The 15,414-nt window shown below is 43.7% G+C and overlaps 1 protein-coding gene across 1 annotated transcript in view; it reads right to left on the reverse strand.

Moving 5' to 3' along the window:
* LOC311102968 (cysteine-rich motor neuron 1 protein-like) overlaps positions 1–13,293 on the reverse strand; it is a gene marked incomplete at its 5' end in the record, with an annotated part of 48,184 nt that extends 34,891 nt beyond the window's left edge. Inside the window, 2 exons of the mRNA XM_084144475.1 lie at positions 13,053–13,066; positions 13,198–13,293. Coding sequence (XP_084000601.1) covers positions 13,053–13,066; positions 13,198–13,293 — 110 coding nt within the window. The remainder of the gene's footprint in view (positions 1–13,052; positions 13,067–13,197) is intronic.
* Positions 13,294–15,414: the final 2,121 nt, after the last annotated feature.

Here is a 15,414-nt window from a genome sequence, read left to right on the forward strand (position 1 = left end):
CTCCCTCGATCTGGGGCTCCACGCAAGATCTCACCCCGTGGGGTCAAAATGATCACAAAAACGGTGAGCAAAAATCCCAGAACCACACGAGGGGACCTAGTGAATGACCTGCAGAGAGCTGGGACCAAAGTAACAAAGCCTACCATCAGTAACACACTACGCCGCCAGGGACTCAAATCCTGCAGTGCCAGACGTGTCCCCCTGCTTAAGCCAGTACATGTCCAGGCCCGTCTGAAGTTTGCTAGAGTGCATTTGGATGATCCAGAAGAGGATTGGGAGAATGTCATATGGTCAGATGAAACCAAAATAGAACTTTTTGGTAAAAACTCAACTCGTCGTGTTTGGAGGACAAAGAATGCTGAGTTGCATCCAAAGAACACCATACCTACTGTGAAGCATGGGGGTGGAAACATCATGCTTTGGGGCTGTTTTTCTACAAAGGGACCAGGACGACTGATCCGTGTAAAGGAAAGAATGAATGGGGCCATGTATCGTGAGATTTTGAGTGAAAACCTCCTTCCATCAGCAAGGGCATTGAAGATGAAACGTGGCTGGGTCTTTCAGCATGACAATGATCCCAAACACACCGCCCGGGCAACGAAGGAGTGGCTTCGTAAGAAGCATTTCAAGGTCCTGGAGTGGCCTAGCCAGTCTCCAGATCTCAACCCCATAGAAAATCTTTGGAGGGAGTTGAAAGTCCGTGTTGCCCAGCGACAGCCCCAAAACATCACTGCTCTAGAGGAGATCTGCATGGAGGAATGGGCCAAAATACCAGCAACAGTGTGTGAAAACCTTGTGAAGACTTACAGAAAACGTTTGACCTGTGTCATTGCCAACAAAGGGTATATAACAAAGTATTGAGAAACTTTTGTTTTTCACCAAATACTTATTTTCCACCATAATTTGCAAATAAATTCATTAAAAATCCTACAATGTGATTTTCTGGATTTTTTTTTCTCATTTTGTCTGTCATAGTTGACGTGTACCTATGATGAAAATCTTTTTAAGTGGGAGAACTTGCACAATTGGTGGCTGACTAAATACTTTTTTTCCCCACTGTATATTATATTACCATAACTCACTCTTGGTGTGATTGTAAATGTTATATCTAAACAGTGTGGGATAAGATGATATCTCTCACTCCGTGGTGTGATTGTAGGTGTAATCGGACACTACAGTCGCCGAGCCTTCCTCAGGCCTTTAAACCATGTGTTCCGACTATATTACAGCTTTCAAAGCCGACAGGTTTGGCATTAATCCAAGCAGCTGCACCCACCCAAGTCAGCTTTCACAAATGAAGGACACCCGACCAAGAGTAGAGACCGGGAATGTTTCATTTTTTCTCTCGATCCCTTATTTTTTTTTGCAAGGAGAGCAAAATTCCGAGCCTGATGGATGCATCTGTGTGAAGCGTGGGCTGGTGGGAGACAATTGGAGATGCAACAGAGGGAGGGAGGTTAGGGAGGGAGAGATGGATGGAGCTAGCACTACGCAGCGTCCCGACGCCTCTCTGCCGCTCCGCTCTGCCACACCAAGCCAGTGGATTTCAACACGTATAGATCAATGAGGGCTGCGATGGCACGGAGAGGGAGCTGACAAGAAGATAAGCACAGCTCAGACAGCTTCATCCATCTCATGTCTTTATCCCTGACGTTAAGGCTTTTTTGGGGGGAGGTCTGGTAACCTATGGTCATTTCAATGTACTGTAAAAGGACCCATGAGCACCAACATGTGAAGTTCATAGGAGCATGTCAAATTGGGTGTGAAATGAAAGCTAAGAGTTAGGAATAAGCAAATGCTTTGATTTCTTGTCCAACAGATGATAAGGGGTCTTAGAAAACATCTACCAGAAAAAGTCTTAAAAGGTATTAGAAATACATCAAAACACAATCATGTTGAAGTAAAGACTAATATCAACACATATTTAGTTTAGGAGAATTTGTTCTGCCTTCCGTAAGTTTAAGAAACATTGCCTTGTGCCTTCCGTTACCAAAAACGCACATATCTATTTTGTAATTTCTCTCCCTCATGAGGAGGGAGGATACTGTAATGAAAGTTCACAGAAGTAACAAGTAAAGGTAGGCTTATCAATTAGTTAGTGTTTTTACTGATATCAATTTTATAATATAATTTCCAGAAAATCTGTAACGTAATTTCTGCAATTGAATTGGCTACAATGGGAAATCATAGTAGTCGCAAAGCACCGTTTGGTCACCTGCTACTGTCCTCCCTTCCACTGGCATACTGTTTCTCGTTCTGTCGTCTGGTGGTCAAAGCAAGATAGTGAAAAGTCTGGACAATCTCTCTCTCTCTATCTACCCAATTAAGGTCACCTCTACCAGCTCTTACTGACACCTACCAATGAGCCCCCTCTCTTTATATTTACTGGAACTAGCATCCTCACCCACTGAGCACCAACCAACACCGGATGTTGAAAAGTAGTTGAAATTTGGTCAGTCCACCCTGGCCTTGATTTCATCGTCCTTCATTTGCCCAAACATAGACGTCCATGATTGGTTCAGATTTGGTCTGGTCCGGACTGGACCAAATCTGAACCAATCATAGACGTCTATGTTTCACAAGTTTGGACAGCAGATTACAGTACAGTACATTACATTACAGTACAATAGAGCACAGTAGAGTACAATACAGTACAGTAAAGAAAAGTAGAGTATAATTCAGTACAGTACATTACAGTACAGTAGAGTGGAGTAGAGATCAGTACAGTACACAGCAGAGAACACTAGCGTTCACTTACTGTAGGTCAATAAACAACATAGATTTTTTCAAACTCCCCATTCTTTCTGCAGACATCTTTGTATCTTATTTCGGAGCAGATATTTAACAGAGTTTTGGAAAACGTGGTCGCATAAAAAACAGAGGGAGATTTTACCCACATTCTGTTATCAAACTTTTTATTTATTTATTTATATATATTTTTATTTTATTTTATTTTTATTATTATTATTCTGTTACCAAACGTAGCATCTGCACAGTTCTTCCAGTAAATGTGTTTTTGTACAATTATCTGTGTACATTGTTAAAAGTTAGTTAAACTTTGAAATCAATGGTTTTTGTTTGGCATACATTTTAGGTGAAAAATCTGAGCACTAACTTTACATACTGTGACAACAATAAGTTTGTTGCAACTTCTTGGAGGTGGTGACAATGTTGAGTTTGAACTGTGAAAAGTAATGTCATCTCACAGGCCATCTAACAACTGGAGTGCAATGCCCTGTCTGGCATGTTGCTAGTACGGACTGTTATCTTTAGGAGAAGTAGCAGCACACGTACATTGTCTAACAACGACTGGGGGTGATGATGAAGAGATATCAAGACAAGAATGCTCAACTAAAAAGGGAAAAGAATGAAAAAACAATAGCCTAATGCTATCAAAGTATCTCATCTCCAGAGCTTTAGTTCATCCAGATTACAAAGTTACACAGTGGTTTCCTTACCCTGTAAGCAGTCTACTGACAAGGTATGACAGCAATCCATGCTTTCCCTGGAACTGTTTCCAAAGGCTAATATTTTTGCACTTGTGGCACAAATCCCATTCAAGTCATGGTAGTGATATTAGCATTTTTTTTGCATCATGTCCAAATCATCCGAAAGTATCTAAAATTCATTGTGAAACTCAACAAAGTCACTTATAGATTATTTGAGCATGATGCACGAAAAATGCTATTATCGGTACCATGACTTGAATTGGATTTGTGCCACAAAGGCTAAAACATTAGCATTTCGAAACTAAACCATTGCTGTCATACCTTGTGCATTGACTGCTTACAGGGTAAGGAAACCAATATGTCATTTTGTAATATGGGTGAACTATCCCTTTAATAAAAAACTCAGAAACAATTATAAAAGAACTGTGTTAAGACTCTTAAGTAATTAATAAGCGCATTCTTTATTATCGTGTCTTTTCTCAATATGCGGCGGCCATTTTCTATACCCTCTGGAGACCAACGGAAGACGAAGTCAAGATGAAGTCCATTTGATCTTGTGTTGAAGTTGTAAAGCAGCATGTACAGTAGAGCTCAGCAACCCCCTTGACTTCATAGTGAACTGCCTTTGAAACGGATTACTATGAAGTTCAATTATCCACAAGTGCTTTTACTTAATTTGACACTGGTTGCTTTTTGAACTTATAATCAGTTAGTTCATGAGTTTTGAGTTCATTAATGTGCATGATTGATGCATTTATGATGACCTGTATGTCTCCGTATACCTGTCGTTAGTGGTGTTATGTTGGCCTTTGGTGCATTAGTGTCTGTCTGTCAACCTTGAAGAATCAATACTGCCGACCTCTGCTGATGACAGCTATAGCCGGCTCTGCTTGAAAACATCCCAACTCCTGACACTGATGTATCGGAGCCGCCCAGCCCATGGACTGGTGATGTCCCCTCCAGGCATGATGGGCAGCAGGAAGCCAAGCTGAGCATCATCACAGGGACTTTGGGAGGGGAAACAAACAATGGCTTATTTTCCTCAAGTCAGGAAGGGGATCTGGAATTCAATATGCCAGTCAATTACACCCCTGCACAATTCTATAGGCTATAGAATGAATTGAGCGCACAGCCTTGTGGTGATAATGGAATGGAATGGGATAGACTTCTGGTACCAGTCTATATCTCACCAACCCCAGCACCACCCATATAAGCAGCCCTTTATCATCCGAGGAACACCATCACACCCCCATACTGAGATCAGCTATTTTCAGCAGTATAAAAGCATCCCTCTTTGAGAGTTCTCCCTACAGAGGGGCAACGTGTGTGTGTGTGTGTGTGTGTGTGTGTGTGTGTGTGTGTGTGTGTGTGTGTGTGTGTGTGTGTGTGTGTGTGTGTGTGTGTGTGTGTGTGTGTGTGTGTGTGTGTGTGCGCGTGTGTGTGTGTGCGCGAGTGTGTGTGTGGGATAAATTAACCCATATTTCTAACAAAAGGGGCGATAAGAGAAGCTGTCTGCCTTGTACATTCCAGGCAAAGTCTAAACATGTCCTGCAAACCTAAGAAATCCTTGACTTGAGAAACCCTGTTACATAATACATGGAACCATTAGGCCTGCAGATGCTAATATGGGAAATTCATGAACAAAGGCTTTGATGGCTTTTATGAGGAATTATTAACAGAAGTGTTTTTTTTTTATAAGGGACCTTCTACTAGCTTGTCTCAAGGACTTCTACAAATCCAGTGGGAGGGAGGGAGGGAGGGAGGGAGGGAGAGAGAGAGAGAGAGAGAGAGAGAGAGAGAGAGAGAGAGAGAGAGAGAGAGAGAGAGAGAGAGAGAGAGAGAGAGAGAGAGAGAGAGAGAGAGAGAGAGAGAGAGAGAGAGAGAGAGAGAGAGAGAGAGAGAGAGAGAGAGAGAGAGAGAGAGAGAGAGAGAGAGAGAGAGAGAGAGAGAGAGAGGCACCTGCATACTGAGCAGGTAAAGGAGGAGATATATTGAAGCTTTACTTAAAGCTTTATAGACCTTTCATTTGTTTGAAAAAATGATTTTTTTGTAGCTCACATCTACTGTAGAAAAACATAATCAATAATGTAATACAGTACCTGTCAGGTTTAAGACCAGCAATATTACGTTTATCAGAGGAAAAAAGGTGCTTGGGAATCTTTTTTATATGTATTTTAACAACTTTTCAGATAAAAGTATCTGAAGTACCTTAATATAGAACTTAACAAATAAGGTAACATTTCCAAATTGTAGCTCAGTTGGTAGAGCATGGCGCTTGCAACGCCAGGGTTGTGGGTTCGTTTCCCACGGGGGGGCAGTATGAAAATGTATGCACTCACTAACTGTAAGTCGCTCTGGATAAGAGTGTCTGTTAAATGACTAAAATGTTTTTTTCCAATAGCTTGACCTTATCTTGGAAGCTCATACATTGCCATAGTAAACTGTATAGTGGAATGAGCATATTCAGAAATAGACAGACATACTGTAAATGTGATATTTTTTTCTCCTCGCAATAAAATGTGGTTGCAATGAAAGAAACAAGTGTCTTGCTTTTCTGCTGCATTTGCTTGTCAAAACAGCACATGACCCTTCTGAGTCTGTAGGCAGCCTGAAAACAATAAGCTCTTTTTGAGCTCGTTTTCCATTCAATCTAACCGCTTTCAGGTAAGGTTTAAATTAAGGACCCATTAAACTCAAATCGGCTCTCTAACAAAATGTTTGTCTCTCAAACATGCATACTTCCAGTTTTTCTTTTAACACGCATTCATGAAGAGCTATAGCACACATTCACAATCAGACACACAAAAACATACAGACATTACATCCGACAGCCGCTCAGCACACTCTCACAAACACGCATACAGGGCTAGCACATGTTCGCAAACATATACATAGGGCTAGCACGTGCTCATAAACATACACATAGGGCTAGCATATGCTCATAAACATACATACAGGGCTAGCACATGTTCACAAACATACATACAAGGCTAGCACATGCTCACAAACATATACATAGGGCTAGCACATGCTCATAAACATACATACAGGGCTAGCACATGTTCGCAAACATATACATAGGGCTAGCACATGCTCGCAAACATATACACACACAGATGTATTTACTCAGTAAACAGAGACCAGAGACCTCTCCAGAGCTGTTGTGAGTTGACAAAGATCACATATTACGAGCACTTCACTGTTATTTTCCAGCCCAGTTTTCACACCATTGCCTTTGAGGGGTCGTTTAAAATCAGAAAGAAACATTCAATCGTTTTGGACATGACTGGTAAACAATGAATCTAGCTGCTAACGTTCACTTGAAAACTAACTGACAACTGGCAACACTAAATGGGATAAACACAGCAATTCGGAGGAAAGTCAGGGACCTCAATCTGGAAATGGAACTTATATTACCTCCTGCTATAAAATGGAGTGTCTCCTCTGGCTTGACATTCATTTCCATTCCAGGGCTGTATGTGACTGTGCTTGGCAGATGCTGATGGCCTAGTCCACTCTGATACCACCATAACAGTCACTCACATGTATTTCACCTGAGCAATTTCCTGAGTCTGTCGAATGTGCGCTCATGCATACGGTACCTGATGAATGGGGTGACACATGGTGACTGTTTGCAATGCCCTCTCCCTTCAGTGGTGGTATTTGCACTTGACCGTAGGTCACTGTGAATTTGATGGGCCAAGCCATTTCTGACCCCGGGAAGCACATATTTGCATACAAAGAGTTTTGGCCCAACTGAACGGAGAGTAATTCAACTGCAAAGCCAGAGCAGAAAAAACTCTGTTGACAGCCCATACTGCCATCCTCAGTGACAAGGTAATAAAACAGAGCTGTTTCTCCAGATTGCAACACCACTGACATTTGGTTTCAATAAATAAATAAACAAACACACACATTTATCACAAGACAGTAGCGAGCGAGCAGGAAATATGGCTCCTACCACGTCTCCCACAAACCATTTACAAAAAACAAAACAGACCAGACTATACAATCACATTAGAAAGGAGCAACAACACATTTTTCTGTGAAAGGTGTTTTGTTATCGTTAGGAGGGGTGGGAAAAATGAGAGGCACGAATGAACAGTAGCCTCCGTTCCGCTGGAATCCAACACAAAGAGAACATATGTTATACCTCAGGTGACCAAACAAACATACCCATGGAATTCAATAAGAAACCAACACACGGTCTGTTAGTCTTTTCAAGTCTGCCACCAGCACTGTAGCTACTGTATCTTATAAGACCAGAACTAGAGGTGAGGCTAGGCAGAAGACAAGCTTATCACAAACAGGCCAGTGTTGTTGGTTTAAGTCAGGGATGGGCAACTGGCGGAATGGATGTGGGTACGCAGACCCACGAGCCACAGCGGCCCCTCATGATGAGTTCCGTTTTTTGGTGGCCCCCACCCCCATCAAAGTTGCCCATCCCTGGTATAGGACAACAGGGGACGATGAACTGCAATTTTTGGCAGAGGGCAATCATCCTCCTAAATCCAAATCAAATCCAAATGAAGGAACAGGGGGAAAAGAAAAAAAAATCTGATCTTTTATGTTTTATCAGGAAACATGTTTCTTAGAATATAAAAGAGAGGTTTGATTTTTCATTCATTTTCATTTTTATTTATCCAGGATAGTTCACTCAGTAACATGTGCCACTGTTTTCCAGGGAGTCCCAGGATCCACGTTGTTATTTTTACAGTACTGCCGGATCCACTGGAGTGGTCAGATGTAGACTATAGTCTGATGACAAGGTCTCATTGGTGTATAACACAGAACACTGGTCATTGCGCTCATTGGTCTGTGTCTCCGACAGTTCAAAGAGGACAGGCACTGGGCCAACACAATACTGTCAAAAAGCACCTCTGAGAGAATGGAGGAAAATGTCAGGGAAAATTCTTCATAATGTTAATCCTCGCTCATGGTCACCACCCAATCACCCTGCATTTGTCCAGCAGGAGCCATTTGGACTACAGAGAATAGTGCTTTGGGACTTTCAATAGGGAAACGCCCAAACACACACACACAAACACACACACACACACACACACACACACTAGTGATTGTGGAACTTTGAATGGCGAAAAAGGTTAGAGCTCCATGCTCCCTGAGCTCTGCTAATCTGATGGTTCCTGCATGTGCCCGCTGCCCGTTTTCTGTCTCTCTGTCTGTGGCCTCAAAACTTCCGCCTGAGAGGACCTGCCAATACCATGAGGCCGGGCTGCAGAGTGATGTCCGCGTGGGCCCCTTGATGTGTGCGTGACACAGGAGGCTGGTGAGGGAAGGACGGCTCATAATAACGGCTGGAATGGAGTGAACGGTATGGTATCAAACACAAGGAAACCATGTCAATAACATTCCATTAATTCCATTCCAGCCATTACTATGAGCCTGTCCTCCCCAATGAAGGTGCCACAAGCCGCCTGTGGTGTGTGGGGCTGCTAAATATCGAACAGAGGCCCCACCACCACCACCACCACCACTACAACCACCATTGGCGATTTTAGATAATTTAATTCGATTTCCCTTTGTCCCCAACACAAAGGACACAGTGGCCTTTCTGGTCCCCAGTGTGTCATACGTTCATCACTGGGTGTCCACTGGATTCCTGTCTGGGTCACTGCATGGTGGTAGAAGCCCTGTGTTAGAGGACGGGAGGCCCCACACGTGGTAGTGCAGGTTTGGTTGACATGTGGTTGCTGGTTGAGGGCAACAATGTGGTGAGCTGCTTTGGTTTCTATCTTTTACAAAGAATGCCAATGCTTATGATACCATTGAGGAAAATGCATGCTTGGATGTAGAGTTAGCAATCTGTCCTGAATATTCTCTGAAACGTATATCAACCATGACTAATTAGTGAAAACCAGTGTTTTAGTTTACTCTCTACACTCTTAGAAAAAAGGGTTCCAAAAGGGTTCTTTCGGCTGTCCCCATAGGATAAATCATTTTGGTTCCAATTAGAACCCGTTTTGGTTCCAGGTAGAACTATTTTGGGTTCCATGTAGAACCCTCTGGGGAAATGGTTCTATATGGAACCCAATAGGGTTCTACCTGAAACCAAAAAGGGTTCTTCAAAGGGTTCTCCTATGGGGATAGCCAAAGAACCCTTTAAGGTTCTAGATGGCACCTTTTTTTCTAAGAGTGTAGTGACAGCAAAACAAAACATCAAAAGTGTGATTCTTCGACCATACAGAACAACCGTTTTTCTATTTCTGGACAAAATGTGATATTGATTTCAACAACATGAAAACCAACCAAAGGAGAGTCTATGAGTCAACATCTTTTCCATCTTTTTCATTTTCATTATTCTGTCTTGACAGAGAGTGTGACAGTGGGCCAGACGGATTACCAGGACGCGTACTCAGAGCATACGCTGACCAGCTGGCAAGTGTTTTCACTTACATTTTCAAACTCTCCCTGACCCAGTCTGTAATACCTACATGTTTCAAGCAGTCCACCATAGTCCCTGTGCCCAAGAACGCCAAGGTAACCTGTCTAAATCACTATCACCCCCTTGCACTCACATCTGTAGCCATGAAATGCTTTGAAAGGCTGGTCATGGCTCACATCAACACCATCATCCCAGACACCCTGGACCCACTCCAACAGTTCCACAGATGACGAAATATCTATTGCACTCCACACTGCCTTCTCCCACCTGGACAAGAGGAACAACTATGTGAGAATGTTGTTCATTGACTACAGATCAGCGTTCAACTCCATAGTGCCCTCCAAGCTCATCATTAAGCTAAGGACCGTGGGACTGAACACCTCCCTCTGAAACTGGATCCTGGACTTCCTGACGGGCCGCCCCCAGGTGGTAAGGGTAGGCAACAATGCATCCGTCACGCTGATCCTCAACACGGGGGCCCCTCAGGGGTGCGTGCCAAGTCCCCTCCATTACTCCCTGTTGACCCACGACTGCGTAGCCAAGCACGACTCTAACACCATCATTAAGTTTGTTGATGCATGACGGTGGTAGGCCTGATCACAGACAACGATGAGACAGCCTATAGGGAGGAGGTCAGAGACCTGGCAGTGTGGTGCCAGGACAACAACCTCTCCCTCAACGTCAGCAAGACAAAGGAGCTGATTGTGGACTGCAGGAAACGGAGGGCTGAGCAAGCCCCCATTCACATCGACGGGGCTGTAGTGGGGCGGGTATGAGAGCTTCATGTTCCTTGGTGTCCACATCACTAAGGACCTATCATGGTCCACACACACCAACACAGTCGTGAAGAGGGCTGAAAAGATTTGGCATGGGCCCTCAGATCCTCAAAAGGTTCTACAGCTGCTCCATTGAGAGCATCTTGACTGGCTGCATCACTGCTTGGTATGGCAACTGCTTGGCATCCGACCTCAAGGCGCTACAGAGGGTAGTGCTTACGGCCCAGTACATCACTGGGGCCGAGCTCCCTGCCATCCTGGACCTCTATACCAGGCAGTCAGAGGAAGGCCCTAAACATTGTAAAAGACTCCAGCCACTAAAGTCATAGACTGTTGTCTCTGCTTCCGCACGGCAAGCGGTACCGATGCACCAAGTCTGGAACCAACAGGACCCTGTACAGCTTCTACCCCCAAGCCATAAGACTTCTAAATAGTTAGTTAATTAGTTAATCAAATAGCTACCTGGTCTATCTGCATCACAGGAGGTTGGTGGCACCGTAATTGGGGAGAACGTGCTCGTGGTAATGACTAGAGCGGAATCAGTGTAATGGTAATAAATACATCAAACACATGGTTTCCAGGTGTTTGATGCCATTCCATTTGCGTCGTTCCAGACATTATTATGAGCCTCCTGTGATCTGCATTTACCCTTTTTGCAATCACTTTTTTTGACTCATCACATACGCTGCTGCTACTGTTTATTATCTATCCTGTTGCCTAGTCACTTTATTCCTAGTTATATGTACATATCTACCTCAATTACCTCGTACCCCTGCACATCGACTCGGTATGGGTACCCTGTGTATATAGCCAAGTTATCATTACTCATTGTGTATTTATTATTACTTTTATTATTATGTGTTATTACTTTTCTATTATTTCTCTATTTTCTCTCTCTCTCTGCATTGTTGGGAAGGGCCCGTAAGTAAGTATTGTTAGTTGTTTACGAATCCTGTGATTATAAAAAAATTTTGGGGGGGGATTTGATTTCTGTCCAGTGCTCACAGTAACCGGTGGCCATATTAGCCTTGTTGCCCTGTAAATGTGACACGGCCACAGCCTATTAACACACGTCTCTGTGACTATAGTGTTACAGCCTCGGCCAGACTCAGTGTCCCACTGGCCCAACAGATTGATGTGAATGAGTTTAGGAAGCCGCAGACGCAGTGGCTCTAAATCTTGGCTGAGGTCAGGTGGTGAAACAGAACACGTTCACAGGCCGTACAGCTGTGCAGCGCAGCACTGGATAGATAGACACATGTTCCAAAAACATTTGTGTCTGCCAAAGTCGTCTGAGGTGAAAACTCACTGCAGAAAGCAATGCATGCCATGGATCTGTTTACAGACCTCTAAAATTAATTACTCTCCCTGTGTCCTTCCACATAATCAGTTAATGTGCATACACACACACGCTGAGAAATAGGGCGTGCAAACTATTTCAGATGTTTAGATAGCATAGCACAGCCTTCCCCCTGCCTGACATTTAGTAGGCATATTAATTCACTGCTCCATCTGAATGACATACATATTCTGTTGGCAGAACCTTCCCCTTGCATTATATTTCACTGCCTTGATCTGAGTTACATATTCTGTTGTGAAAGTACAGCCCTTTCTCCATGGTGGTGGAGGGCTCCATGAAAACAGCACCATGTTGAATAGAGGAGGCACATAGAATCAGGGATCTCTGCCTGCCTGTACAGAAACATGTTGCTTTAGACATGAAGCAGCCCCAAATCCCCCCCTCCCCTCCCCTCGCTTTCTCCCCCCCCTTCCCCTTTCTCTCTCTGTCTCCCTCTCTCTCTCTCTCTGTACACAACAGGGTCTGCTGCAATTAGCACGGCCGTCTCCCCAGTCCAGATATCCAAGCAGCAGCACTGTAACCCTACCAGAGCAGAGCGAGAGAGAGAGAGAGAGAGAGAGAGAGAGAGAGAGAGAGAGAGAGAGAGAGAGAGAGAGAGAGAGAGAGAGAGACACACAACTCCTCAGCAGGCAGGCTGAAGGAATGTGAGGCATTTCCTTTAATGTGCTTTGGCCTTGCTTGGTCAGAGGAACCAACCGACGCTCCCCTCGCCTCGCACTGAGCAGAGCAGACTCTCTGAAACAAAACTTCCTGTTTAGCAGTCCCCGAAAAAAAAATATGGCTGAACTGAAATCCCTATTTTTGTTCCCTCTCTCCCTCTCTCTCTCTCTCTCTCTCCCTTTCTCCTCTCTCTCTCTCTCTCCCTTTCTCCTCTCTCTCTCTCTCTCTCTCTCTCTCCCTTTCTCCTCTCTATCTCTCTCTCTCTCTCTCTCTCTTTCTCCCATTCTCCTCTCTCTCTCTCTCTCTCTCTCTCTCTCTCTCTCGCTCTCTCTCTTTCTCCTCTCTCTCTCCCATTCAAAAGTTCTAATACTCAAATATTTGTTTCCACATGACTCTCTTACCTCAGTTGTGGTTTCTGCAATAACAATGACCATAGGGGTTGGGAAGACAGCGCAAACAGATCTGTGACCAGTCTACCAGTCAGATACTCCCTGCCTGCCTGGCTGCGTGGCTCCCTGGCTGGGGGTTTGGTTCACACGGCTCTACTTGCTCCTCACCCCAGAACGTTCCAGCAGAGTGTTCCTGCTGAGAGCTGAGAGTCTGTAGCGATAGTCCTGTCAACAGATCCTCAGGGGAGTACATCATTACACATTATCAAGACACAGCCACATAACAGCCCCCTTCAGAGGCCAGAGATCACCGATGCTGGTCAAACATACTGTAGCAAGCAGCCTGTCTGTCAGTTACAGAATGTTTGTTAGCGAGAATTTTTTCTCCTCTTCATCGTTCCCCTTTTTACAACCACCAACTAAGTCTATATGTTCTATCTATGCAATGTCTTCAATATGGACGCATACTGTTGTCTCATTACACAAATAGCTGTGACAAAGAATGTGACAGCTGTCAGTTTGTTCTCTTACTACATTAATTTTGGTCAGATATTTGTGCAGTAATAAACCCACACAGGTGTTTATAGATCAGTTAAATGTTAACTCGTCAAGCAGCTGGTCTTGAGCAACTCCAGCTAAGGACCTTGATCGGTGTGTCTCAACACAACAGCCACTTTGGACTAAAGAATTTCCTTAAACACTGAGGGCTCTATTTTCGGCACAATTGTCAAACACACGCTTGTTTGCAATTTCGACCTGTTAAAGCCGTCGCTCTTCTATTTTCAAACCCTAGAGCCAGGATTGGTAATTTACCTGTCTTATGTGAGCTCGCTTGCAGGGAAGTGGGAGGGGTGGCAATGTCTGATGTGTGGCCTTAAAAACGTGCGCCAATTTCAGTATGTGCAGGTTGGGATGTTTAAGACCAACCAAAAGCTGGTCTTAGCGGTAACGCGGTTGGTTTTGGCATGGATTTTGACAATGGAAGCACAGTCTATCCAGAAGTGATGCACAATGCCCATACACACGGAACATGAGAGATGTGCTTTTTGTGCCCCCCATAAAAAACTAATGTTTTTTCACATTTCGTGTCATTTGATTACAAACCAAGCATAGCCTCCCCTCCTCTCAATGAAGCCTGTTTTGTTTGTCATGCCCAAAGCATTCGCCAAGTAGTCAAGGGTTTGGCTCGTAAAACTGCTTTGAAATAAATCTTAATCACCAAAGCTTTATTAAAAGATCAAGTTTGGCAGCAGCAAAACAGTGAGTGGACTTCCCCTTTTTATCTATGTAGGCTATTACATTATTTTAGCCAGCTCCTGTTATTATTTTGGATGTGCGGAAAAAACCCTCCATGTAGGCTATATGCCCATCATGGAACATGAGATGAGATAATCCGGTTACACTCATATTTAGAAACATTTAACATATTTTCCTGTAACAATTGCTTGTTTTCCGTTTAGTTTGATTAAAAAAACAAGACCTTACCCTACTATAACAAAAGCTGGTTCAACAGCAATGCATCTGGTGTCTTTCTTATCCTGGCCATGCATTAGCCAAGCAGCCTATCGATAAAAGGTTTCTAAATGGTCTACTCATGAGGGTTTTGCCAACATGCTTTTGCATTATTCCCAATTCACATAGGCCTACCTGCAGTGCATACTCCATTCAGCTTGTATACATCCCCATTTCTAAAGAGCGCCTCATTTCCGGTTACCAAAGACGCGCTCCTCCAAACATTGGTTATTCAAATTTTTCAGTCCTATAACGCCATATCAACGGTAGGCCTAGGCTATATCGTACTTATTGAGAATGTGCCTCCCACATACAAAACAATGTATGGGAGCCTAGTATTTTTTATTTGAGGAGAATTGCAATGTGTTTTGGCTTATACTCGTTAAAGCCAATTACAACAATGTTGACTGTCAACACTGTTTTACTGTTGATATCACTCGTTACTGTAGCCTATGCTGGACTTGGACGAGAATATTCCATGCCCCCAGCCGAATTTGAGCTGATGACAATGCAAAGACCTTCAATAACCTACAGAACTTGAGACAAATGCATGCAGTAATAAGCCATGGAACGGCTTGATTGGCCAGTGAGTGGCCAGGCCACCAGCCATCAAAACACCAGCCCTTTCGCACCACCGCCAGCTATTGCGCTCAAAATAACAGCTGTGAAAATAGCAAAAATATTTATGACACACCGGCAGCGCTTAGATTCACCATAGCATAAGGTTGATTCAAATAGAGCCCTCAGGGAGCAAATTGACCTCAAGACTCCTTAACAGGTTATGATATCACCAAAAATACAGTTTCCTAAGCTAAATATATCTCTAAAGGCTTGAAAGGTCAACATGCTATTCCAGTTTTAT

This window comes from Coregonus lavaretus, assembly GCF_964263955.1.
Source record: "Coregonus lavaretus genome assembly, chromosome: 27".
Classification (NCBI taxonomy): domain Eukaryota; kingdom Metazoa; phylum Chordata; class Actinopteri; order Salmoniformes; family Salmonidae; genus Coregonus; species Coregonus lavaretus.